The following is a 27865-nucleotide window of genomic DNA, read 5'->3' as shown; positions in this document are numbered from 1 at the left end:
GATTTGTAGGTTGTTTCCCCTGTTTTTTGCTTTGTGAGGGGTTGTTTCCTCTGTTTTTCTTTGTAAGGGGTTGTGTCCCCTGACTTTGGAAGGAGTTGTATCTGTGCTGTGGAGTTGCTCTATTTTGAGCTTTGGTTTAATGAAATACTTATTCATCTAAAAAAGAAACAAGTGGAGTCCTCACGGGCATGCCAAATGGATGGAGATGGCGGTGTATTTTGCTTATATATTTTTTGTTCTTTTGTTTTTTTTGGGGGGAGGGAGATGGTGGTGTGTTCAAAAGCGAAAGCTGGAATTGGGTCTGCGGTACAAATTTGATAGAACCTACTATCTACTCAAATAGCAACTTTTCTTATTAAGCAGAGGATATTGAATATAATTTTTTTTGTGGAATCTGATCCTGCATCTGTATTGAATGGATGTGGTATGTGTCACCCAAAAAATATAATTTTACGTCAATGCATCATCTTTTCAGTCAATTTTTGTGAGACCTTTTTTTTCCCAGTTTTTTTCCTAATGAAAGGGTTGCTAACTTCTGTAGGTACTGTTTTCTGTGAACCTATCGTATGCCGTAATATTCCCCGAATTGTTACTGGCAATGTTTTGTTTCTCTCATAATATCAAATGTGAAGCAAAAATTGTGAAATGCTGTTCACTACTCATTTCCAACTCACAAGAAACCCATATGTATTGGTAGGCATGCATTTGGCGATCAGTATCGTGCCACTGATGCGGTCATTGAAGGGCCAGGAAAGCTTAAAATGGTTTTTGGTAAGCTGATTCAAACTCATAGATGAGCTGAAAAGTTTTCTATTCTCACAAGTATTTAATGTTTCTCAGCAATTCATCTCTCTGTTTCTATCCCTCAGGCCCCGAAGACGGAAACACGCCAGTGGAACTTGATGTTTTTGATTTTAAAGGACCAGGCATAGGGCTTGCTATGTATAATGTTAATGAGGTTTGTCTAATCACATTTTCTATCCTTTAAGTTTGCCTTTCAATATGTTGATTTTGCTGTTTTGTCAAAATTTTATGTACGTTGTCAGTCTATCCGAGTTTTTGCTGAATCGTCCATGTCGATGGCATTTGCAAGAAGTGGCCCCTTTACTTGATCACCTAAAACACAATTCTCAAAAAATATGATGGCAGGTGATCTTTCTTTCTCTTTTCCAATCGCTGTTTCTTTCCCAAATTCATCTGAACTATAGACCTTCTTTGGTATATTCTGTCAGCCTCCAATTTCAATCTGTAAAGAGCAGTGTTCACAATTACTATTACAGGTTTAAGGACATATACCAGGAGGTCTATGAAGAGAAGTGGAAGCAAATGTTTGAAGAGAATTCAATATGGTTCGTTTTGTCCACTGTGAACTCAGGCTTTCTTTTTGTGCGCTTAGCATATTTTCAAATGGTTAACTGAAGGTTGATGTGGATTTCAGGTATGAATATCAGTTAATAGATGACATGGTTGCTTATCCAATAAAAAGCGAATGTGGATATGTTTGGGCTTGCAAAAATTATGATGGGGATGTGAAAAGTGATTTAATTGCTCAAGGTGCTGTTGAAGAACCTATTCTAACTTTTTAGGTGTTTGCTACATAACCATTTTGGACATTTTCTTTGTTGTGGCCATAGCGCCATTTTTTGTGCTCATGATAATGAAGTGTATTGGCTCGTATATTTTTTATAATTATACTCTTGAATGGGTTATTGGTTCAAGAAGTTGTACAAGTAAATGGCTAATGACTAGGGATTAGAATAATTTTGGTTTAAAAATGGAACGCTTCAATTGAGTTTTTTCCTTAAAAAATATACGAATGGTCTTGTGAGATTTGGCTGTTCATTTGTACTGATAGCAATGTGTTTGCTACTTCCTTTAGCCATTCATTTATTCGTTTTTGTTTCTTCATTTTTATGGAGATTTTGCTTTACTTATTCAGTGTTGGTTACCTTGGGTTTGTACCATCGGTCAACTGTCAGCTCCCCATCAATTTAGGGCCCTAGGAAAGCAAAATTAGGTAAAAAAAAAACAGTCGTACTTGCTGCATAAAAGTTTTCATCTGTAGCAATAAGTGGAATACTGTGGTTATAACTCTGCTGATGCAATGGGATGCCAAGATGGATGCTAAACCTGACCCTAGTCTAGTACAAAATAAGGAACTCTACTGCTCAATCATGTATGATATAGTTCTCTTTATATATGATTGGTCATTCTTAAAGTTCTTGAGTGCAACGCCTAATGTTGAACTGAATATATGAATGGACCCCTTGTCTTTGTTAATACGAACGACTATAAAGTGGTCATTAGTTCTATGCATTATTTAGTGAAATTGACCGAATCTTGGTTTCTTTCATGCAGGATTTGGCTCCTATTCCTCATGACTTCTGTGTGATGGTTTGTATCTGATTTTCTGTCTTTTGTTATTAATGCTGACCTTAATATTTTGGTCTTGGGATTGTGCATGCAAAATCTTAATAACCGCAATTTGTGCACATCTTAAAAAACACTGTATGTTACTCTATATAATTATCTGTATGTTACTTTATAATTATTGAATCGCATTTCTACATTTTTAGGGATTATCTACCACCTCTACTTTCTCTTTTTTTTTTTTTTTTTTAAAAAATTTTTTTTTTTAGGGGTGGTGTGTGTTTAAATATTATTCTTTTGAGAAATGCTGCACAAACTCGCATTCTCACACTCCAAAGTGCTCACTTCTTGACGCTAAAAATTACTTTTAGATTTTGGATGAATCACTATTGAATCTTAGATTCAATGGTGACTTTTAGTGCCACATCAAGAAGTGTGAGAGTGGGAGTGTGTGTAGTATTCCTCTATTTTTTTTTCCCCTCCAGCAAGAGCTCTCTAAAACTTGCCATAGGTGTGACTGCATGTTTACTTTTATGTGAATTATCGTATTAAACTATGGTGAGTTTGCAGAGGTCTCTACCCTTTATATATAATTAGCTTTCAGTGCCATTTAACAATATCAATATTTATGTTGGATTCTTTTGTATATTCACCTTAGCCTGTTGATTGTACCAATCAATTTTTTTTTTTTTTTTTTTCTCCCTTTTCTTTCCCAGGGGCAAATTAGATAAAAACGAAAGGTTGCTGGATTTTGTTCACAAGTTGGAGGCTGTATGCATTGAGACTGTGGAGACGGGCAAAATGACCAAGGATCTTGCCATTTTGATCCACGGGTCCAAGTACGTTGCACCTTCCCTCCATTGTGCAGTGTGGGGAATCAGTTGCTTATAATATTTTTTTTCTATGTTTGAATGATTTTTCTGCATATTTGGAATTCTTGAGTGTCATGAAGAGAATAGACGTACAATTCCACTTGATGATTCAAATAATCATAAAAAGAAGGCATTAATTAATCTGAGGAATGAACCTCTCTGCACTTGTCGTACATAAGTTTAATCAATGGAGAACTTGGGCATCTGAAGGTCTAGTTCTTATAGAACTTTGGCCCATCAAAAAAAAAAAAAAAAAGGAAAAAAGTAGGTTAATCTGGTTTGTAATTATATTAACATTTTTTCCACAAGCCAGATTTTTGCAAAAGCACCGACTATTGATGAGTAGACTCGTTTCCTCAATCTTGTCGCATCACTCTAGCCAACTTACGTCAATTTTTAATTACTTTGATGATATTGGTGTACGCAGGGTATCGAGGGAAACATTATTTGAACACTGAAGAATTTATTGATCCTGTTTGCACAAAATCTTGAGGTCAAGCTTCGGTAACCTGTACTGGTTACCCTATGAGATGGTCATTCGGGAAATCCCCAAGGCAGGGAGAGTTTTGTGAGTTTTAGTTGTTAGACTTATGTTCGAATATCTTCCAATCTCATCTATACATACTGCACAGTGCTTCTAACTAGTTTTACATTGGCAATAAGGTTGAGATTTAGTGCCAATATATAATTTAAATTTCCTACACATCTGGATTTTTGTCATATTATTTGTCCCTGTTAAAAGTACTGGAAAAGTGGAGTTTTCTAATTAATTTCCAAAGTTTGTTACACAAAAAAAATGTTAATAGAAGGTTTTTTTTTTTTAAAAAAAAAAAAAATTATTTGAAAAAGGATTTAATGCGACACAAAATTGAAAGTAATTTTGATTATTTTGTATTTTGATTTATTTGTTTGGAAAAAAGGAAAGCAAAAAAGAGAATATCAAATAAAAGTGTTTGTATTTTGCCATCTTTTTCCAATCAACACCCTTAATCGTGACTATAACCCTAGACGTAACATCACGTGGAACTATAAGAATAGTTGTTGCCACTTTAGTGCCATAATCTACCACCGACATAAAACATCATCTAATGCCTTGTTACAATCTCTTTAATGATTTCCTCTATAATCTCCCGTCAACTCTTGACATAAACTCTAGGACATATTTTTTAACCAATAAAAAAAAACCTAAGTCAGAAATAATTTTTTCTCAATAAAGTATATTAAATGATAGAATTGGAGAAAACATCTTGCAATTTGATTTTGAATTTTTGGAGGAAAAAAAAAAAAAACCAAAAACAAAGGATGATGTGGCATTTTGTCACTTAGGACTTTTATGGTAAAATATGATCTTTTTATTGCACTATAACATATGTATTTTTCTCCTTCCATCCGTCTCGTGCTAATGTGGTGTAGTCTTGTCATCCACGTCACATCAAACCTTTTTTTAAAAAATAAAATAAGACCAAAAAAAAAAAAAAAAAAAACCCAAATAAGGTGTAGAATAGATTTGAGATCCTCCCAAAAATTCAGCTTCCCCTTCCCGGGTGAACAGAGAAGGATCCTCTCCATTTCAAATGACATGGAGGGGATCCATTTAGTTATTTTTAAGGGGTATTTTTGTCAAAAAAAAATGTAAAATGACAAAATTACCTTCCTAAAGTAATTAAGTAGATCATCTCAATTTCATTTGAAATGGAGAGGATCCTTGTCCCTGGTGAATGCCCTCCATCTCTCATAAGCCATGACCCTGACCATTCATTTGAAATCTTTTTTTTTTTTTTAGCAAGCTATAATATGATTCTCAGCATGTTTGGCTCTCTACTCGTTATAAATTTTGGCTCCAACTCATTGAGGCTTAAAAGATTTGGTCCATAATTCGCAAACTAATCTATAATCCCTACTTTATCCGGACACTGCAAACTAATTTTCAGAAATTGTGTATCTAATTTCTTCAAAGACAAAGAGTGGCATCAGGATCCAATTTCTTCCATTTGCAAACCTTGATCACCAATTTCTACTTTCCTTCAAAAAGTGCATGATCTAAGCTTGTGGCAAATATGGGTCCATATATATATATATATATATATATATATAATTTGAAGTGGGGTTATAATTCAATCTCAACAAATAGTGTTTTTGACACATGCCCTATTTTTCTAGTCGGGTTCAAAATCTTTAAAAAATCAAAATAGGAATTAATAGTAAAGCAAAAAAAAAAAAAACAATAAAAAGTACAATCCACGACCAAAGCACCTACACAAATTCAAAGTAGATGAATTGATCATCCAACCCATTGGGTTCATGATGAAGTTTTGATCGGTTTTTTATTCCAACTCGGAATGGTATCCGATTGCCACGCCTTATTTAATGAAACAACCAAGAATATATATATATATCAACTGATAATAAAATAAAAGGAGATAAAGAAAATAGAAAAAACATACATTTTAGATAATTTGGCCTATAGCCATCATCTACAGACTACACCCTAAAGTTTTTTTTTTTTTTGGGTACAACATTTTCCTTAATGCCTGATTCGAGTATATGACTCTATATATAAAGGTTTAATGTTATTTCAAATACAAAATAAATTTCTTCACGTAACATTATATACTCCGTTAAATATATGAAATAAAAATTTTGACCATAAAATAACTCATCTCATATTTTTGGATAAAATACTATAAAATAGTCAAGATGTTTCTAAGTTAAATAAATTAAAACAAAAAATCCAAAACCATAGAGATCCACTCATCCCATGGTATTTATTTATTTTTCTTTAATTTTAAATTTTGTATTTGAAAAACATTGTAAATCAGGTGAAAGTTGAAAGAGAGTAAGTATAGTTTTCTATAATTTAATTTATTAGAAATAAAACAATGATTATAACAATTAATAACTTGTTTTATCCTGAATATAAGTATACATCTTTTATATATATATACTAATTTTAAAAACCTGGCTGCCCACTACTTACAAGGCGCGTGTGTTTTCTTTTAGACCCAAATTCTTTGTTTTACGAAATTGATGTTTTCTGTTTAACTCAACAAGTTTCCGGTTCTATAATAACTAAACCAAATCTCTTACTGGTATGTCTGTTTTAAAGAGTATTTTTGTTTTAATTTTTTAAAATAAAAATTTTAATGTAACAGAAAGATAAAAATAGTTTTGAAAATTTATTTTGGCGTGGTCCACTTTAAGAAACTGTTTTCCATGGAGTATAAGTATATATGCTTATTTTGAGAAATTTAAAAGGATGTAAAGCCTTGTAATAATAAAAAATAAAAAAAATAAAAAAGCCAGAAAAAAAAAAGACAAAAAAGTAGGCGTTAAGGCATAGCCACCCTAATGTTTGTTTAAAATAATAAATTAATTCTGACTTTTGTAAAATTTAAGCACTTATTTTGTCAAAATATTTATATAATAAGAAAAGATGCGGATTTATAACAAAGTATTTTATGTTTTAAAAATGTATTGTGATTTAATTTATTTATTAAAAAAAAAATAAACAAACAAACATGATAGGGTATTAGGTAGGAGTAATAATATATTTCACTTTTATTCAATTATATTAATGTGACGGTATAATAAGATAAAAAAATATGCTAGAATCTAATAAAACTTTTATATTTTATTCATCAAAATCTTAGGTGGCAAAGGGTACATTGCCATTAAATTAGACCATATGCTTTTTGCTAAGACAAAATATGAGAATTTTATTAAATTGTAATATTTCTCTAGGATAAGTATGTGGTGTATTAATGTAGGACAAATCTTATTGGAGTGTGTTCTCCACGCTTCATTTAGTGAGTGTAGATTGGGAAACCTGCATAATCTTCATCATTAAAGCAACCGTACTATAGGCATTAGGTGTAGCTCCAGAGAGTCATTGCCCTACTGAGGAACATTTTTGCTGTCTTTGTGAAACGAGAGAAAAGTGGGAGGATAGTACTGGTTAAAGCGGCGATGCCCGGAATTTTCAGAAGTTCTTAAAGACACAGTACGAATGGATAAGTAGCGGCATGAAAAAGAATTGTAGAGAGAAATGATAGAAAAATGCTAAATCTACTTTCTTTACAATTTGTTAGCACGTGATTGGATGTTATTAAATTTTTTTTTTAGTGCTTGACAGACTCTAATAACATGTTTCAAAAAACAATTGTAAGTGATATAACATCATAAAAATTTCAAAATATTATGGACTTGTCACATTCTTTTCTTCATTTATTAGCACCCCCAAATGTTTTACTTGCTTTAACAATCCAAATCGGGAAAGCGACGTGAAAATATAGGATTAAACTGGAAAAAAAGAAACTATTTATGTGAGGGAGGGAGGAAAAAAAAAACACATATTTTAAAATATAATGTTGGGATGAAATACTGTAAAATAGTCAAAATGTTTTTAAAATTATATATATATATATATTAAAGAAAATCCAAAACCATGGAGATCCACTCATCCCATGGCATTTATTTATTTTTCTTTAATTTTAAATTTTGTATTTGAAAAACATTGCAAATTGGGTATTTTATTTTTTATTTTTTTTTTAAATGAATAGAGCGACTTTTATAAATAGCAAAACAAAATTAAGCACAACGCTCATCAAAGATAATAGTCGAAATAAACCGGGGGATTTCCTTAGTAAAACCTTGCTCCGTTGGAAGAGAAAGCGCTTCTTTTGCAAGGCAGTGAGCTACTTCATTGAAGTGTCGTCTAACAAGGTTGACCTTCCATCTTTGTAGACAATTTAATACCCCTCGAGCTTCCTCAATAAGATGTCCATACTGACTCCATCTTTCCTAAATGTCTGCACAACTTGTAGAGCATTTCCTTCTAGGACCACTCCTATAAAATCATAGTTCACGACATAGATAGATTGCTCTCAATGCCGCCATAACGTCTGCTATATCTAGCTCAATGATGTGATCTCTTGGCGAAGACAGAAGTTGCCAAGACCTCTCCCATCCCATCTCTAACAATACCCTGATCCTCATCTTCATTCTATTTAAGTCCACAGCAGCATCCCAATTCACTTTAACATAATCTTCATTAGGGGCTTCACATTTGAGATTATTTGCATTTACCTGAGTGGCAACTTCATCTTTCCGAGAGCTTGTTGCTTGAAAAGCCTCCAGTGAATCTGCGGCACACCCAACCACAATGGGGCATTATGACGGAACCATAATTGTCGTGCAAGCACGGCCATAAGTCCCATATCCTCTTTGTTCAGGCGTCCAAGAAGCTCCTCCCATATGAAAATAAATTCCTCATGAATGATACTCCTTTTTTTGTATTTGGCTATTACACCTACTCCATATGTCCTTTGCTGCCGGATAGCTCCATAACACCCCGTAGTTTCTGTCTCGATACCTCGGATGGGGCATAAAGGATCCTCTATAATCTTCATTCGATATAGATTAGACTTCGTTGCAAGAGCATTGTGGCATGCTCACCACGTAAACACCTTCACGACAATAGGAATGTTCATCTGCCAAATTTGCTTCCACATAGAATTGTGTTGTTGTGCCCAGGAGCATTCCCCTTTAGTAGATGTAATTAACTTCCTTTGAAGGTGGTAGGCACTTCTCACCATGAACTCTTGGTGTGGAGTAGCATTCCAATTCGGTAAGTCACTATTATTGATATGTCTACCAGATACAAAAGCACTTTGATTCGGAGAGATAATATAAGGTAAAACCTGTTTGAGTCTATTAGTAATGACTTTTGCTGCTAGTTTGTAAATCACATTGCATAAGCTAATAGGTCTAAAATCCATAACCATAGCAGACAATTTCTTTTTAGGGATGCGCACAATATTCGTATCATTAATCTACTCAAGGGATCTACTCGAATTTAAACAAAAGATGACTGCTTGACATACCTCCTTACCAATAATTGGCCAAAATTTATTGTAGAAGCACGAAGCAAAACCATTCGGGCCTGGGGATTTATACAAAGCTATTTGCGTTATGGCTATGCAAACTTACCATGCAGTGCATTTGTCTCAGCCGTAACTTTCTCTTCCAATGCCCCCAAGCATTCGTCCTCTCTTGTCGGGTCTAAGGTTGTGAAAAGAGCCTGATAGTACTCCGGGAACATTTTTATTAGGGTCATTTTGTGAAAACGACCCTTAGTGGGGTTATTTTAATAGTAAAACAATCTCTTTAAAAAAGAGGGGTTGTTTTACTGTTGCAACGTCCCCAATTAAGTAATTCAGTGGGGATGTTTTGCACAATACAAAATGTCCCCACTGCTTTACCTCAATGCGCGCGCAGGCCTGAATCTCACTCCCTCCGGCGGCGGACCTAGGGCAAGCTTTGCCCATCAAAATTTTAAAACCCCCTAATTTTTTATTTTTGTTTTTATTTTTATTTGTTTAAATATACCCTTAAAAACACTTTTTGTGCCGTCCAAAATTTGTTTTTATAGTTTTACCACCCAAACTTAAAAGTCTATTTCCGCGTGTGTGTGGAGGGGTTTGTGATCTTAAAGAAAGAAATCATAGGCAAGAAACGACTATATATATATAGTCGTTTCTTGCCTATGATTTATTTCTTTAAGATCACAAACCCCTCCTCTCTCTCTCTCTCTCTCTCTCTCTATATATATATATATATGTGTGTATGTTGTCTGTAATAATGTTGTCAATGATGAGGGCTTTCCTTCGATTCATCCATGAAGAGTACTTCCATGGAGCTGTTGCCAAGATGAATCCCATGCATGCATGATGCACCTAATTAATATATATATATATGCATGCATCCTAAGATGACTTAATATTTCATGGCGTTATATATCTTTCATGTTTTGCATGCAGATTGTGCACTCCATTGACAAGTGAAGTGGGGCATGTGGTACCGCTTACCAGTCTTCCTAGGCCTAGTTTATCTGCTTATAATTCGCCGGCACCTACACCAGGAGTACAATTTGTTCAGTGTTGGTACTTCTCCGGCCGGTGTTAGGTTTAATCCGGCGGGTTTTCCGTACAGAACAGCTGATGAAAAATACGACGATCCCTTCAATGAAGATGCCGGTGGTGAGGGAACTTTCTTTGGTAGAAATATTCTCCCGGTTGATCGAAACGACAAGGTATTATTTATGTTTTAAACATCAATATTTGAATTATCTACCCCTGTCGTGGTTCTACCATGCAGATCATTATTTGAAAATTTCTCCACCTCTAATTTAATTAAGCTGATTTTGTGAGCAGTTACGACGATGTTAGTTAGTTATAGGTTGAATTGGCAACTTTACTAGGGTACGTACTAAAGTCTTTAACACTTCTATAAGTGGTGAATTGATTAAGTAAAAAAAATTAATTTGATAATTTAATTAATTGTGGTTGAGACATCTTTTGTAATATATATATATTTTTTTTGTTAACATGTCCACACAAGAGAGGGGAGGGAAGATTCGAACTAGTGACATCCGCTTCATAAGACGTAGTTCCTAGCCGATTGAGATACCTCTTAGGGACATCTTTTGTAATATTCTTACTAATGGCATCAAGGTAATAAAACAAATCCACTAATTATTGTAATGAGAATAGCATAGAGTTTGTTTGGAATTGAGTTAAAAACAAAATAAAAAAAATAATAAAAATTGTTTTTAGTATATAAAAAGTGTGTCAAGCAAAAATGGGTCATTTTGATAATAATAAAAAAAAGAAAACTCTTTTTTTTTTTTTTTCAAACACACAGTACTTCGTCATTGGCCAAGCATGACATTTTCTGTAATTTTGTTTAACACGCAATTTTAGCTTATGAAATCACAGGTCTAAACACACCCTTGAAGGTGAATTAGGTGCGTAAATGCTAAATTTTCTGTTCCTTCACCCCAAAGTTACATGATCAAATGAATGTTGCATAAAGGCAGGATTAATTAATTTGTTTGAAAGTGGCATGGGTGGAATGCCATGATTATAAGGTATTGAGATTAAGATTTGGACATACAATAAGTTGATCAATAACTAACTTCGTTGGTTGGGCATGCGTGCAGGAGGCTGGAAGCAGATAATTAAGTTCTTCACGAGCAATTTCAACGAGGAGACATACACGGAGAAAGCACTTGCATGGGTAAGCAATACATAAAGCTTGAAGGATGTAATAGACCGTCATCACCCAGAATTGATGAAGAAATGGATGAATTCTACAAGCACTTTCTCAGTGCGGTAGATCACCTCCAAATTCTCCCAATCCGATCCCAATCTATCTGCAGATTCCTCAGTGAACCCCAAATATATATTTGGAATAATTAAGTTATTAATGGGTCCATGTCCATTGGGGAAGTAAGACATAGTCATGCGCGCAGTGAAAGTACTCCTGGAATAAGAAGATATCTCCGCAATAGAATTCTAGAATTCGAGGGTATCTCCTCAGTAGTTTGTAATAATATCTAATATAATTCATCTCTATGTTCTTATTTACAGTGTCTTGTAACGGTTATTTAAGTAATGGATTGATGAATAATATTATTAAGATTCTGTATTTTAACTATTCAGTTGTTTGGGAGGCGCAGAGTTTAATTGTAATTCTTCATAAAAACCAATCCTAGAGCCTTGAACGATCATATACTTTTAGACACCCCAAATAATCATAGTGGAGTAATAATTTGGCATCGGAGCCATAGCGTATGATGAAACAAATGGAGTTATATTTTCGTACTTGCTTCGTGAGTTTGACTTTTCAATAAAAGAAGTACTCTTTAGATCATTCTCAGATGTTTCTCTACAACTTTGTATTCTTGATACGGCGGGCCATTGTAGAAAAACAATTTCACAATTTAGATCACACTCCGTGAAGTTTCTCTACAATTCTGTTTTTTTCTGTATATTAATTGATAAAGCCTATGACTCATCAACTACATTTACTAAACTTATACCAACCTTTTATTCCCAAGCGCACAAAAAAAAAAAAAAAAACAGAACTTTCTTTTAGCATTTAAATCCCCACAGGCCACAGCGCAATCACGAGGTCCCCCATCCAACCACCCACCCCCACATTAATTACCTCCCCCCCCTAAAGGCCAGCTAGCTTTTTGATATATATATCTCAGATCCCTCACTCTCACTCTCTCTCTCTCCCTCGGCGCACGTTTCTCTCGCCAATCTGGCAGTTCTTTCTCCGACGCACCTCTATCTGGTACGTACTCGATCTCTCTCTCCACTCTCTCACAGGGATAGTGATATACTGCACGTCCGGCGTGCATCAACAATGATGTGCGCCGGGAGTAAATTTTATTATTATTATTATTATTTTATTATTTTAATTTTTTTAAAAATAAAATAAAATAAATTTATGCACGACGTGCAGTATATCACTACCCTTCTCACAGTATATATATATATATATATATATCCAAAATCCCTACTATGAGATTACAACTCCCTTTTTTGCTTACCCATCGGTTACATTGTTAGATGATGAATAATTTTTTGTTGATTCCCTTTTTGGCTTACCCATCAGTTACATTGTTAGATATTGAATCATTTTTTGTTGATTTATGCTGGGCCTTTGTTTTATATAGCCGATAGGGGTGTTCTTTTTAGTTGAAGTAGTTTTATTGTTTAATTTTCTGGATGTTTGGAGCAGAGAAAGGGAGAGAGCAGAATTGATTAATCTGTGGCTCTTCAAAGTAACCAGTTCCTGTGATTTTTGATTAATTTGTTAATTTCAACGAGTTTAATTTTAAGTTGTTATTAATTTAGAAGTTGTTAAACAGAATGGAACAAGATCATTTGGTAATATGTTAATTAATTGATTTGACATATATGCATTTACGATATGTTAAATAGAATTTGTCTTAGATATATTAATCGATTCATATATAATTGATATGCAATTAAATTTAATTAAATTATTGTTTGATAATATGTTAATTAATTGATTTGACAAAATTGCATTTATGATATGTTAATTAGAATTTGTCTTAGATATATATTAATTGATTCATATATAATTGATATGCAATTAAATTTAATTAAATGATTATTTGATAATATGTTAATTAATTGATTTGACAAAATTGATTTACACTTATATTCAAAAATGCTAGAAATGCTAGAAGGACTTATTAAATTGATAGAATGTGTGTTTATAGTGTAGCCACGATATGGACAAGAGTTGAATGACAAAGTTTAGATGACTTTCTCATCATCACCATTAGTGAACTCAGACTCTACGACATTACTATGCTCATCATTTTCGCATTTCGGTACTTCAGAAGGGTTCTCAACCTCACCCTTCCACCTCTACAATTTCTTCAACCTCATGACCCAAAAACTCTTCGTCATGTTGCTCAGTAATAAAATTAAAATTTTCCATTATATCCACATGCTGTGGAGCTTTTACCGAAGCAGAAGCTTTTGTTTCCTTCTTAGTGGCATGAGAAATGCTCTTCTTTGTGATCCTTGCGTATGACGGCTTTAATTTTCCAGCCTTGAGAGTTTTGGAAGTCCTCTCTGCAACGGGTTTTAGAGAAATTGTGCTTTTAGATTGAAACGACGTTGGCAGGCTCTACCACTAGACTAGGCGCTAATGAAGCCTCTCATCTACCTAATGATGTTCCAGGCCAGCACTTGGCTTTCTTGGGAAAGGGTCCTGCTTATAAACCCTTAGGCATGGATGCTTCTCAGTGAAAGCCATTTCTATCTTCAACTTTCAGTATATGCGGGAGGATTAATTTTCTTGTTCTGGTCTTCAGAAGATAATAGATTGTGAGAGATGCAATGTCCCCTTGGTTAAGAAGTTCCGCCCTAGAATTGACTTTTGCTGCACAGACTTGGGTCAATGGTCATCTTCATTATATAGTATTCTTTACTGAACTCGTTCTCTAATGACTTTTGCTGGACAGATTTGGGCAACTTTGATTCCAGACTAATGTCCAACGCAGGCCAGAGTGCATCAAGAAAGCGAACTGCGGCAGTTGCAGCTGTAAGCAAAAGATCTTTACTATACTAACCACTTGATGTACTAATTGCTTTGCCCAAACCTTAATTGGCCAAAAAAAAAAAAAAAAGACATGCTCTCTCAGTTCAAAGTGAAGCTGCAATCATTAATATTACATATTTCTTGGATGTTTGTAGCTTTTGCTGATTGGGTGTTTCTTAATTCAGGAGCGCACAAAACGAATTGACGAGGGGGTCGATGCATTGCAAAAACTGTTTCCACATTCTGGGGAGGTAATCTATTTGTGTATATATGCTAGAGCAGACAATTCTGCATGTGTAATTGCTTCCAAATAACTTGTGATCAATATTTATACTAACAACCTCTAGTTTATCTTGAAATATGTATTTTTACATCACCTTCTCTTTGCAATGTCTTGCTCTAATGATTTTCATCTATAATTAATTTTCAAAACTTTACCAAATTGCCCTGAATTTCTAGACTGCAGACCATATAAAATAGAAAATTCTTTACCATTTGCTAATTCCAAATATAGAGCATTCCAATTATCATGGTCTCAATTTAGATGGTGTCATTTATATTTTGTTAATTTGGCATTCTATTATACTACCCAGAGTTCTTATTTTTAAGAAAGCTGAGCTAAATGCATCACATTCGATAGTAAGATTTGTTAAATGATGCAAAAGACTTGGAATGAACAATATCTAAGAAAACTGCACTATACCCACTTCAACAATGCGCGAGATGTTGGAAAGCATTTTCCTGCTAGAATTTCAGTCTTAATTTTGAAGGTCCTGAATATAACAATGATACTAATTATGTTAATTATAACTTTCATTAGTGTCATTCAGTCTAGGATGATACTCAACAGAACGTCCCTAAATTTGTATTTTTTATTTGTACCTGATGTTAATTATGGTGGTTTTTAGGGTGATGAAGTTTTTGTAATGAATCATATCATTGAACAATGCAAGTCTTTGCAGCTGCAAATAAAGGTAGTTTTTTAATTTTTAATTTTGATTTTTCCTTCCATTTTGAGAACCAAAAGCGCAAATACTTATATTTGTACGTATGAGACTATTGATCACTGTGAACTTTTATGTGCAGGATTTGAGTCGAAGTAGATTGAAAGGTGACTCAAGTGCTGAACATGTGGATATTGTCGACGAGGTACTAGTCATCTAAGCTTAATCAAAATTAAATCTTTCGTATTTGTGTCTTAATTTGTATTTGTATTTCACACGTCTTTTTATGATTACTAGGGATGTGGTCGCATTACTAGCCAGGAGATGCTGAATGAACATCTGGGAAAAATGCTGCAGGATAACCCATCTCTTCCTTTGGGAGGCAAGCATCATTTGTTCTCGATGCCCATCGAATCTTCTCTCTCTCTGGAGAAGAGAGAGAAGCAATTTTAACAACCCAATCATGCAGTTGCTGAAATCCTGAGTTGTAGGGCCTATGAGGAGGTAGTCATTTTTTGTGTTAACGGTGAGTTGGTGACAATATGTTGTGGATGAACTTGTACTTCACAAGAATCTCATATGTACATCTTTTTAAAATTAACCATTATATCTAGAAAACCTATAAATCTAATGATTAATTAAACATGCAAACTATTTATTTTAAATTTTTCTAACACAATCTTTAAGCTCCCGGTCACAATCCAAATAGACATTTAAAATAGATTTTTTTAAAAAAATTAAAATAATAATAATAATAGAAGGTGTATGTTTATATATTATTGATGCATAAATTGGAACACTAGTTGTTAAAGTTCTTGTCAAAGGAGGTCACATATTTTATTATTATACTCGGTAAGCCTTCTTGGGTTTGTTCTCATTTAGCGCTAATGCGTGCATCTAGTACCAGTGCGTAGTTTGGGAATTAAGAATGTGGTAGTGTAGTTATTGAGCATGGCTTACAGTTAAAAGGTTTTTGGATAACATATGGTATTATGAAACAAATATTTGTTATGGGCATAAAAGGTTTTAGCCAACTTAAGTCTCTTCTCCATGTAGAAGACTTCTTATACAAGGGCTTGAGTCTTTCACATTGTTAAAAATAGTGAGAACGAGAAAGAGTAGAGAGAGACGCCGCATAACACAAAAAAGGAGAGATTTTTTTGTTTATTGAAGAGATTTTGTTGTTTTCTCTTTTGTGAAACAATTCTCTTTTGTCAAAAGGTGAGGCTTTGGGTGTATTTGTCACAATAGCATCACTTACCCACCCATGCACACATGCATAAACGCTGATATATAACAATACAAGTCGTTCCTTTTCCTCCCCTTGAGAAGAGGCATGTTTTTATTATCTTTGGACACTGGAATATACTTAATTATGGACCCACCTCTAAACTGTCGAACCCCAACTTTGAAGGGAATCCTTTATTTTTCTTTTGAACCCTTTCGTTAGATTTTAAACGTTAAAAATGAGACAATAACGTTTATACTCCTGATTTTTTTTTTATAAAATTTCAAATTTACCCTTAATTCCAAGGGTTCTTTGGTTTTTTTTTTTTTTTTCCTATCAAAAATATACGAAAAATTAGTGATATATTAGTCTATTTAGGTATTGCCGTTAGAAATTAATGGTTAAATCTGATGAAGGGGTTCAAATTGACTGCATTTGAAAGTTTAGCAGTTCAAATTAAGAGATCTTGAAATTTGAGGTGACTTGTCAAATTGCATGATAATTCAGAAGTTTAAATCGCGTGGTATAGGTGCCCGGTTGTGAAAGCTTTAATTTTATTTGTAGTATTATTCCCGGTGTGTTTATGGACTAGGCAATGAACTCTACATCTCTTTGTACATTACAGTCTGAAATTTCCTTTTGCGGTGTGGATCACTCCTCTCATTATATGGGTGTTACCAGTATCACCTAATAAGCAGCAGAGATTTAAATGTTTGTCATTTCGGGAGAGATGTGGTTCGAGCGTGGATCATCCGTTCCTCTCACATACAGCGAAAGGACACATATACACAAAACAAGAAGTGGCTCGGGTTCCCAAGAAGAAAATTGTGTTTTTCAAGCTGCAACCGTTTGTAGTTATGTCTTTGAAGTCCTCTTTCAGGTAATAATCAGTAACTGCTTTGTTATAGGATAACAAGGGACAGATTGACTGCTTTAGTCAGCAATGTTTAAGTGGTTCGCTGCTATTGGATCAGTTGTGCTTTTGATGATTGCTTTTGATGTTCAGAGATATCATTCTACAAATGATATCTGTTAACATTTGCTTTGGATGTTGAAAAGCTATTAAGCATGTTAGGAAAGGCATTACAGTTTTCCTTGTGTTTGCATACCTATATCACAAGTCACTCATTTTTTTGCTTGATTTGATTTGTTTCAGATGAATGCTGGGGCAGTTATGCCCACAGATAGTGTTTATTGGTTCATTATCTTTCCATTTCTCACCCTCAACGATTACAATCTCAATGTTGTAAGTTCAAAGGAATTCACTCTCTACTTCCATTTGATTTACTTTTATTTTTGTTTGTCTTGCCTAGGCGTTGTGCAAACACGTTAAAATTTTTGAAATTTTCCAAATAAATTTTAATAGCCAATCATTTAGACCATATCCAATTTGTTCGACGACAAAGAAACATAATAAGCAGATACAGTATGGCTGATTCATTTGGACTGATTATAAGATGCAGCTATACATACCAAGTAACTAAATTGGTTCCGACACCTCTGCTAGCATAAGTTTCATTTGAGCTAATAATCTGTCTCCATTTTGTGTCAGATGACTGTGAAACATGCATACACTCAATGCAGTTTTACTCCTTGGTGATACAGCATTGAATTGCTTGGTAAATTTTGTACTTAAATGCTTTCTCTCCCCCCTTTGTTTTTATTGTCTCTTTCATAGCCATCTTTGAATTATTCCAACTTACTCTTTCAGCGGGTCCCCTTTTACCGGATTTCTTTCTTTCTTCTATGGACTGGTGTTTTCGTCATTTTCCAGTGGATCATTCGTGCTTTTGTCTCAAATCGGTAATGTTTTTATTTTTCTGTATATCCACATATGAGGGCATACCAGTTGAATTGAAAAATATTGATAGTTCACTTTGGTACAGGTGGCCATACCCATTTCTTGACTTGTCATCACCATATGCTCCAATATGGTATGTTATCTCAAATTTGTTTGAGACATCTCATCATCTGAGTTTGATGAATCAGAGATAAGAACAGGGTTGTATAAAAATGTTTATAGCTTCAGTTTATCTTAATCATTTACGAAGTGGACCTTATCCATTTCTGTTTGTGCCACCAAATTCCAGGTGCTTATTGATGGCACTGATGCATCTTCCATACTACGGCATCTTCGCATTAATTGTGAAAGTACAGCTCTATTTGTTGTCAAAATTGTTTTGCTCTCTCTTATCGGTGTTAAAGATGGGGAAGTATATCAACTTGACTCCCTGTGAAGCCAAACAGATTTTAAGGCTGCACCAGAGTTCCATTCAAGTTCTCCCTGTGGATACTTGAACGTGTTACACACCTGGTGCTCTCCTTCAAGAATGATGCAGGACGAAAAATGGCAAGGGACAGCAGTAGGTTATATTTTTTATTTTTTTTCCTTTTCCGGGTTCAGATATATAATGCAATTTACAACAGATGAAACATTTTTAGACTGATCTGCCGAGAAAGTAAGTAGGTAAAGGTCGGAACTGTAAAATTTTACCATATATTAGGTTTACTTGAAACTTAAACATTTTCTGAATGCTCTTATAATTTTCCTTCATAGATTACTTGACTTTTCGTTTAGCAAGGAGTAGGGTGATTTTAACCATTCACTTACAGTTTTTTATATTCAAGTTAATTTCAAATGTCTTTTTTTTCTTCCATTTTTTTTTTTTTTTATAAGAATTTCAAATATGTCTTGCTTGTACTAGAAACAACACAAGTTTTGCATTAAATAAGGAACAGCGTAGCCTGTGGGCTAGTAGTGCTCTGCTTGGCTAGACTACTTTCCATCTGGTCGAATTAGGGCCCATATCACAATTTCTGGTTCAAGAGCCTCGGCTCAACTGCCTTCAATCCGAATGACATGCTGCATACACCCACCCATAGTGGACCACAATGCCGTGTCCAAAGGTCTAGAGTGCCAATCAATCCCCTTTGCGACAACTTCCCAAGGGAAATTTATTATTCCGAGTACAATGATCCAGCTAATAATATCACAACCTAAAAGGGGCCTCCTTCACATCCAAAATCAGAACCAAAAGGCAGGGCAGCTAGGATCGCACCATGGAAACCACAAAATTTGGTTTGGACAAATCCAAGCCCACAAACAAGAATAATCAAATCCTAAAATGACAAACTAGATAACTCTAAACCTATATCTTCTGATTGGGAGTAACAAGAATATCAGGAAAATTTCAGAACAAAAATATCAAATACCCACTAGATTCTATCTCAATACACAATTTCAAGTCCAATTTTATTTAGGATTTTGAAGAAGTTTGACACAAAATACATAAACACCATAAAGCTACCACTTATTAAACTTTACTCATTAACCAGATAACGACATTTCTTCAAGCAGAAAGCTTGGCAATAGCTCCAGCTTGTGTCAGCAGAGGAACCAGCTTTCCTTGTGCAGAGTAGCAGTAGCTGCAAGACAAAAGAATAGAACAGAATATTTAAACCTAACAAACACGTAATCTTTACATTCATATAAATATAAATGTGATTAGTGATTCTATAGTTTGTTTAGGGGATTCCCGCCAATGAATACATTTTAGTTTATTGTAGTATCTTACAAAGTTGTATCCTGAGATGGCAAAATCTGAACCATTTAATTAAAAGTAATGATTAGGATTTAAGAACTTTACCATAGAGCCATCCTAGAAAATCTAGAGAAATATCCTAATCTAATCGAAGTAATCAAGAAGCAACAGCTTAATTCATTGTTGGGTTTTTAGAATAAAAATCATGAAATCATGATAGCCCTCAAACGGTCAAACCTTACTAACAGAGCTCCACAACACAATGCATTACTTAGACAAATAGGAACAAATATGACCAAGCAATTTTAAACAAACAACAAAAAGGCCAAACATAATAAAATAAACAAATTTTAGTAAAATTCTTAAAAAAAAGTAAAATAACCTGCTTGGCTAACTTTAGTAATCACTAATCACTCACCACTCACGAGCCACGGCACCACACCACTTCAAGGGCGAACCCTTGCAACTCACGAGCCACGGCACCACACCACTTCAAGGGCGAACCAGTTACAAGTACAACTCACGAGTCACGACACCACACCACTTCAAGGGCGAACCAGTTGCAACTCAGCACCACTTCAAGGGCGATCAGAGAGGGCGCACCAGTGCAAGGGCTGCATTCTCATGTTAAATAATGGAGGGCTGCTTCAGTTCACCGCAAGCTTGCCATGCCTCTTCTTGTAGTTTCAATGGCACTGCCCTTGACTTGCATTTCACTCTCCAAACCACACCCAGCCAAGCCTCTTCCTGCTGTTTCATTGGCACTGCCCTGCCTTTCATTCTCCAAACCACCACCATCCACCATGCCCCCAAGAACACGACTAACCTTATCACTCTCCGCCGCCATGCCAACTATCGTCGCAAAAAGGAAGAGTGATCGCCGGGGCTGGGGCCATGATACAACACCGCCAAAAAACAATGAAACTACCCCAAAGAACCGGCCAACCAAGGGAGTTAAATGGGAGATTCAGCCCATAGAAAGACGTGAAATAGATCGGATTACTGGAAGAAACAAATATCACGAGGTGGTGCCCTACCAATTCCGTATGTACCGATGTCCCCACTGCACAGACCTAGCAGCCATGACACCACCTTCAGAGATGAGGGCTCATGTTGAAAAAGAACCCGACCTAGAAGCCATGACACCACCTTCAGAGATGAACGCTCATGTTGAAAAAGAACCCGACCTAGAAGCCATGACACCACCTTCAGAGATGAACGCTCATGTTGAAAAAGAACCCGACCTAGAAGCCATGACACCACCTTCAGAGATGAAAGCTCATGTTGAAGAAGCCGACCTAAAAGCCATGACACCTTCAGAGATGGGCGCTCATGTTGAAAAAAAACATCCTGGGTTCCTGCAATGCAAGAGATGCGGGATTGGGTATGCTACACGGCAGGAGCTGGACAAGCACAGGGGGTATTGCCCAATGAGAAAAATACCTTAGGTATTCTCTTGGTTGGGAAAAATCTTTCAAGCTGTCGTCTTTATTAGTTCCAACTTCCAAGAATGATCATACGCTATCTTCCGCTTGACTAGCTAGTTCGAAGAATTATTTATTATGTTCTTTTTCTTTTCTTTTTTTTTTTTTTGGTTGTTGATGTTGTTGTTTTTTTTTATTCCTGTATTTGTATGAATGAGGCATGGCTTCTATCAGTTCTATGTTTTTAATATATATATGTCTTTTCTTCTTCCGTCGAAGTTTGTGTATTGTCAATATCTCAGTGATCAAGAACCGGTCTTGGAACTTACCAAAAAAAAAAAAAAAAAGGTAAAAAGAACCGGTCTCGGGTATTACATAAAAAACCGGACTCGGGCGAGAGAAATGACGGTGCTTATTGCGTGGGAATCTTTCCGAGTGATGCGAAATGAGAAATGATCTGGACCGTAGATGTCGATTAGGTAATAGCATTTTGAATTTTAGATACTGCTGGTGGTGGGCCGTCCAAAGTTTTTTTTTTTTTTTTCTAGGTAACGCCTTTAATTAATTGGGATAAGTTGCTGTTTTTAGAAAAACGATCTTCTTTTTTTTAAATGAAAAATGTTAGGAATATTTATTAATATATAAGTATTAAAATAATATGAACCTTATTCACAAGAAATGATAAAAACAATTAATAAAAAATAATAATAATAATGTTACGATAAATAATCTTCACATCATTTGACTACTCATTTCTTGGTAAAAAATTTGGTACTCATAAAATTTATCTTTTTATATACCTTCATGCGTTTCTTTTTCTAATCAACTATTATAGATCTATAACCATTGTGGATCCTATAAATTTAATAGTTGATTTGAAAATACATATAACAAGTCTTGGGTTTTTATTGTCTTGTAATGTGAGACTCATGTGAATTTCACATAAATTAAATGACAGATTCATCAATTCTTTATATGAAGACGATTGAAAAATTGTTGAGAGAATAATTTTTTATCATTTTTTTACTATTTCCTCCATTCATGGCCATATAGCCTATATTAATTGGGCTCCAAGGCATAACAAGGAATTTAGTTGATTGAGATAATATGTTCCAGAAATCAATTTAATAAATTACTCGAAATTTTTATTTATTTATTTATTTTTAAAAATGAAACCAAAAATCAATTTGGAGGGGGCCTTTTAAGGGGATCAAAAAGCTCCAAATTTAACTAAAAGATTAACCAGATGAGACTGATTCAAAACCATTATTCATAGTCATATGAGGTAATTAGGACAGGACCCCTTCAAGTTCAGGCTGCCATGAAATGCAGCAACATTTATGTCCCACAGTCAATAAACATCTTTATGCCAAGCATGCGATGAATATTGCGCTGATTACAGGGAATTATGTGGGTTTCTCCCTGCACGAATCATGTGCAAAGCTACCGCAGGAGTTGGACAACCCCCATCTTCACCCACACCCTCCTGCCCTATACCCAAATTCCGATGGATTTTCCTGTTGTGCTTCTGCCAACCCTCCCCGGGGCTTCTTCGTCCACTGCCGCAAGTGCCTGCCCATAGTACTCCCAAATTCCTACTTCAAACAAAAATTTCACCAAAATTCCCGGGACCGTTCATGTTATGCTTGTCGCAGGAGTTGCTGGGGCTGTTGCACAAGTGCAACTTCACTAAACAAAATAAACATCACTAAACAACATAACTAATGGAGATCAAGGTATAACAAGATAAGTGGGTGTAGAAGATGATATAAAGAACGAGACTACTGAAAATTGTGCGTGCATAACCCAAATAGGTGGTGGTAAAATCTTCTAGTCATAACATTTCAAACCTCCTCTAATTGTATTTTTCTTCATAATATTGACCATTTTTTAAAAAAAAATTGGTCATTATTATGAATAAAAGTACAATTTTTATTTTTTTTAAAAATACCAAATAAAAGAAGGACCAAAATAAAAATTATTGCTTCAGAAACTTTTTTAATTTTTAATTTTGTTATTTTTTTAAATTAAAAAATATGAAAAAGGTTGGCCCCAAGTTGGGACTGTATCATTCCTAAAAAAATAATAGAGGAATGCTACACACTCCCTGATGTAGCACTAAAAATCACCATTGAATCTAAAATTCAATAGTGATGCATCCAAAATCTAAAGGTAATTTTTAATATCACGTGAAAAAGTGTGCATTTTAGAGTTTGAGAATGCATGGAGGTGGTAGATAATCCCTAAAAATGTAGAAATACGATTCAATAATTATATAGAGTAACATACAGATAATTATATAGGGTAACATACAGTGTTTTGGAGTAGTTTCAAAAGTGAGAAAAAAGCAATTGACTCTATATATGTGTATACAAGTCCAATATAATGATGAAGAGCCTGTCAGTTAACTCAGAACATCTGGAATGCTTTTTTGGGAATGATATTGTCAGGACGAAACTTTAAAAGTGAAAGATGTAGCATCAATTTGATTCAAAACAGCAAACTGACCTATGTTCTAGCCCTCGTGCCCATGCAAATATAGAAGCAATGCTGTTTGTACTGGTTTCTTGCCCCTTCTGATGAAATCGGAAATGCCGAGTTACAGTCCCATGAGCTGCCTCAGCTTCTAATGTCTTCCTGTCAAGGCTAACTGCACAAATTGCGGTTATTATGACTTTGCATGCACAATCCCAAGACCAAAATATTAAAGTCAGGATTAATAGCAAAAGACAGAAAATCAGATACAAACCAACACAGAAGTCATGAGGCCCAAGGAGCCAATTCCTGCATGAAAGAAACCAACATTCAGTCAATTTCACTAAATAATGCATAGAACTAATGAACACTTCTTTTTTTCTTTTGTATTTTGTTTTATTTTAATTGGTAAGTTACACACGCACCCGGTGGGACTTGAACCTATGACCTCACCCTACACCTTGCTACAAAGTGAGGAAATACCATTTGAGCTAAAGCTCATTGGCAATTAAGTTGATTTGGTTCTAACAGAGATAGGAGGTTGATTTGGTTATAACAGAGATAGAAGGTTGATTTGGACTCATTAAGCGGTTGGTCCGGAGTCCTAATTACGATGAAATGCCAGTTGACTTTAGTTGCCAAATATGTAAAGCATTCTGTGTTGCCAATAAACTATTAATGTCTTGTGGTTCAGCAACAGGATATATCAAATACACATACCTGAACATCTTCAATAACAATCCGATTGACACCATGCTCCATGGGGCACATGTCCCCTCTCAGACAACATCCATGCTCTTCAAAGTCTCTACAGCGTTGGCGAGGAATGCCCATATTCATTGAAGAATTGATGGGTGGTCCCAGTGGTCCTTGCAAACCAATGGAATGGAGCGCATCCATACCACCAGTTGGTACTCTCGTAATCAATCCAAAAGCATTCCAGGATGCACTCTGTGCATTTGAAACATTTGGCAACCCTCTTCCATTATATAGGTTTGGAGGAATGTACCCCTGCTGAACCATTTGAGATGCAATGTCAACTGAGCTGAACCTAGAATCACGTAGGCTCCAAGAACCAGAGTCTCTGCCTCATCCCCTACCAGGACCAGCTCCAGAAAATGTTTGGTTTGCGTGAAATCTTTGATTTAAATCCAAAGAGGCTTGAGGGAGTGACATTAAGCCAGGGTGTCTTCTTTCAAACTTTGAAGATAAGTCTTTCTCACTCGCTTGAGATTCATTTTCCCTGAAAAAATGCCCATTTTCGAAAGGTTTGTTGCCTTTTCTATATGGCCTTGTTACCACATGTTCCAGAGCATCTCTTTCCAAAGAATGAGAAAGTGTCCCCTGCATACGATGCTTATGGTTTCAATCATAATCATCGCTGACTTTGTTATCCTCAGGATCACTGACACACTCACTGGCTTTAGAGATGAAACTTTCAGCTCCATTAAAACGTCTTGAAATATCCACAATATTACTTATGACATCCACAGTTCCAAACCCTCACTAGATGCAGCAACCAAATGACTTCAATTGACGGGCACAGTTCCAGTTTCCCAATTAATTTCAAAGTGATTTACCACAACCAAGTACATTTGAACCTACAAAAAGGGCATAGGCTACTTTAAACTGTGCAAAAACATTCCACAGGCTCAATACAAGGGCATTTAGAAGCAGATTTAAGCAATGCCACTGCAATGCAGTTAAGCAAACATGGTCACTTTGCCAATCTCCATTACCTTGGCCCCTTCCTTACTACATGAAAAAAATAGTTAGCTAACATGAAAAGAGTTGCATTCAATCTTCTTGAGTATAAAATCACTCAAAATTGTATAAAAATGGACAACATATGATGATGAGTCTCCAACTGATTAATGATGACTTGCAAAACACATTATATGTTTACTTTTAAACTGTAAAGAGTAACAATATATGAAGTTCTGTAAACTGTTAGTGATAACGCCTGCTCTATGTATCACTGACTGCTGAAACTCGCAATCTTTGCAACCAATAGCAATGAGTTCTCATATAGAAATTTTACCTCAATCTCCGTAGGTAATATTCGAACATCATGCTGCTCAAAACGATTGGCAATTAACTGGCCTCCAACAGCTAGCCAAGGTGAGAGGGCCATTGAAATTCCCACCACCCGAAAAAAGCAAAGATGACAGCTGAGAAGACATTATACCCTGCAGAAACGACGAGTGAAATAGGATTTCCACTGGCAAAGATATCATTTTTTTTACTGAGATTGTATAAGTGATAATCATGAAGATGACAACAATTTATATTTTATCTTAGCTAGTTAATTCAGCAGAATGAGTATGGTCCAGCATACTCAGAAGTCTGTTAATTCTGCATAACGAGTTGGCCAGTTCCAAATCACCGAGTTCTTTTATTGCAGAAGTTTGGAAACATGAGTTGGCCAGAAGCCCCGGAACCCACAAACTCAAAGTATATTTTCTGCCCAGTTTTTGGAAGATGAACTTCCAAAACCAGTAATAAATCTATAAAATTGAATTTCATTTTTCCATACTTGATATATATAAATATATACGTAATTTGTTTCCCATTGACTGCTAATGACTAAAACTGTCTCTAGGCCATGGGACAAAGGAAGCACAGTACTGTAATGTCTTTCCCTTGTTTCGACCACCTGCCCTGACCCAGTGGGAAGCATCTTTAATCCTTCCTAAAGGTACTAAAATATTAAGAAGAAAGGTCAGCCTAACTTTATTCACAATCATAAGAGGCACTAAATATTAAAAAAATCCTAATTGCAAACAAAAAATGCATTTCCATATAATGCTAATATGAAAGACACCCATGAATAACGACTTTTAAGGAGCTCCCAAGAGTTTTTCGAAGTTATATAAGAGGCTTCAAATATTTTGTACTACTTCAAGTCCATTGTCCATTGTGTGACATATTTATTTACTAGGGAACTCTTATATATTCCACACATCATTTAATGTAATGTGCTCCATTAAAATAAATAAATGCACTAGAGAACTCAACTAACACAAAAACATACGGTTATAAACTGGAGCATTAGTAATATCATATTGGGTCCTATAGATATAGTCCTTATCCAAACGCATCTGTAACAAGATGTTTAGATATAGTCCTTCAAAAGAAGAGGGACACGAAGAAAGAGTTTGGATGCAGTACTTATACAGCAAAATTAGGTGAGATTACTTAGAGAAAATTTAGGATATTATAAAATGTTGAGTGTAGAGACATAATTAAGCTCTTAAACATATAGTTCCGTTAATATGTTACGAAATTAGTTATATGAGTTTGATATTGTTTATTTTAATAGAAACAACAAGATTTTCACTACAAACAGGGTTCTTTCATGACAGTATTGGCACACAGAGGGTTAAAAAAAAAAAAATCTGCATTGCCTTCAGAAATTAGCTGAATAGTGAATGGGTAAATATGGAAATCCCATTAGCTGTGCATAATTGCCTAGAAGAGAATAATGGAGAACTTAGGGTCAAAATTTTGGTAAAATTTGGGATTTTCTTTGGAGGAGGTCTTCCTCCTCCAATACTACTACATACCGTCAGTCGAAATCCCTAATTTTATTAAAGGGAATATACCGAAATGCTTAAGGGGTGAAGGATGAGGGAGAGAAAGCGAGAGAGAGCGGGAAGAAAAACTCACCGAATGATTCGATCGCTCGGGGAAACTAGGCGAGCTGGTGGACAGGGGCGCTCGTGCTGGCGGGATCAGGAAAGTCGGCGGAGTGCAGACTGTGCAGTACAGTTGACGGCTTTGGTGTGAAGGAGGAGAGTGAAGGGGAGAGAGGGAGAGGGAGGGAGGGAAAAACGCACATGACCGGGGAAATGAAGTTTGGAAGGGTCTAATTCCTGGATTAGCTGTAACCAAAAAATGCACGTCGTTCAGTCCAAAAAAGACGACCTTTGCCCTTCAGAAAGTAATTTTTGAGTCCTTTATTATTATTATTATTTTTTTATAAAAAAAAATAAAAAATCAAATTAGTGACCTACATTTCATGAGAAGTGGTCTTCAACCGATTGAGCTACCCTTTAGAGATAGTAAATCCAACTACATG

General features: G+C 35.2%; 3 protein-coding genes and 1 pseudogene across 4 annotated transcripts; 3 read left to right on the top strand and 1 right to left on the bottom strand.

Annotated features, from left to right (window-relative positions):
* Positions 1–644: 644 nt before the first annotated feature.
* LOC132182216 (isocitrate dehydrogenase [NADP], chloroplastic/mitochondrial-like) lies at positions 645–3962 on the top strand (annotated as a pseudogene).
* An 8336-nt stretch (positions 3963–12298) lies between these two features.
* LOC132182525 (uncharacterized) lies at positions 12299–15773 on the top strand. The gene is made up of 6 exons (XM_059595794.1): positions 12299–12383; positions 14095–14174; positions 14357–14422; positions 15080–15145; positions 15258–15320; positions 15413–15773. The coding sequence occupies exons 2-6, from the start codon at positions 14121–14123 to the stop codon at positions 15566–15568; spliced, it is 405 nt and encodes a 134-aa protein (XP_059451777.1). The 5' UTR covers positions 12299–12383; positions 14095–14120; the 3' UTR covers positions 15569–15773.
* Positions 15774–16973: 1200 nt separating this feature from the next.
* On the top strand, positions 16974–18878 carry LOC132182526 (uncharacterized). Its single transcript, XM_059595795.1, has 6 exons — positions 16974–17223; positions 17500–17589; positions 17896–17962; positions 18055–18146; positions 18230–18277; positions 18434–18878. The coding sequence occupies exons 3-6, from the start codon at positions 17909–17911 to the stop codon at positions 18639–18641; spliced, it is 402 nt and encodes a 133-aa protein (XP_059451778.1). The 5' UTR covers positions 16974–17223; positions 17500–17589; positions 17896–17908; the 3' UTR covers positions 18642–18878.
* A 3681-nt stretch (positions 18879–22559) lies between these two features.
* LOC132181318 (isocitrate dehydrogenase [NADP], chloroplastic/mitochondrial-like) lies at positions 22560–27631 on the bottom strand. Of its 2 annotated transcripts, none has more exons than XM_059594483.1 (6): positions 27454–27631; positions 25826–25973; positions 24505–25385; positions 24059–24093; positions 23818–23959; positions 22560–22998 (listed from the first exon to the last, which is right to left on the bottom strand). In XM_059594483.1, the coding sequence occupies exons 3-6, from the start codon at positions 24537–24539 to the stop codon at positions 22950–22952; spliced, it is 261 nt and encodes an 86-aa protein (XP_059450466.1). In that variant the 5' UTR covers positions 24540–25385; positions 25826–25973; positions 27454–27631; the 3' UTR covers positions 22560–22949. The 2 variants fall into 2 exon arrangements, with proteins under 2 accessions (XP_059450466.1, XP_059450468.1); XM_059594485.1 differs by having other exon boundaries at positions 22560–22993.
* Positions 27632–27865: the final 234 nt, after the last annotated feature.

Source organism: Corylus avellana, chromosome ca5 (assembly GCF_901000735.1).
Source record: "Corylus avellana chromosome ca5, CavTom2PMs-1.0".
NCBI lineage: Eukaryota > Viridiplantae > Streptophyta > Magnoliopsida > Fagales > Betulaceae > Corylus > Corylus avellana.
The sequence above is the reverse complement of the archived record's forward strand: the minus strand, read 5'-3'. Positions and strand labels throughout refer to the sequence as shown.

Bases quoted from the DNA above. Each gene is read 5' to 3' on its own strand.
- LOC132181318 (XM_059594483.1), bottom strand. From the start codon at position 24,539: ATGGTGTCAATCGGATTGTTATTGAAGATGTTCAG. The intron at 24,094-24,504 runs GTATGTGTATTT...TCTTTCATGCAG, and splicing joins TTGTTATTGAAGATGTTCAG to GAATTGGCTCCTTGGGCCTC. The intron at 22,999-23,817 runs GTCAGTTTGCTG...TATTTTGTTTAG, and splicing joins GCACGAGGGCTAGAACATAG to TGAAGTTGCACTTGTGCAAC.
- LOC132182525 (XM_059595794.1), top strand. From the start codon at position 14,121: ATGTCCAACGCAGGCCAGAGTGCATCAAGAAAGCGAACTGCGGCAGTT. The intron at 14,175-14,356 runs GTAAGCAAAAGA...TTCTTAATTCAG, and splicing joins GAACTGCGGCAGTTGCAGCT to GAGCGCACAAAACGAATTGA. The intron at 15,321-15,412 runs GTACTAGTCATC...TATGATTACTAG, and splicing joins ATGTGGATATTGTCGACGAG to GGATGTGGTCGCATTACTAG.
- LOC132182526 (XM_059595795.1), top strand. From the start codon at position 17,909: ATGCATACACTCAATGCAGTTTTACTCCTTGGTGATACAGCATTGAAT. The intron at 18,147-18,229 runs GTAATGTTTTTA...ACTTTGGTACAG, and splicing joins CGTGCTTTTGTCTCAAATCG to GTGGCCATACCCATTTCTTG. The intron at 18,278-18,433 runs GTATGTTATCTC...ACCAAATTCCAG, and splicing joins TCACCATATGCTCCAATATG to GTGCTTATTGATGGCACTGA.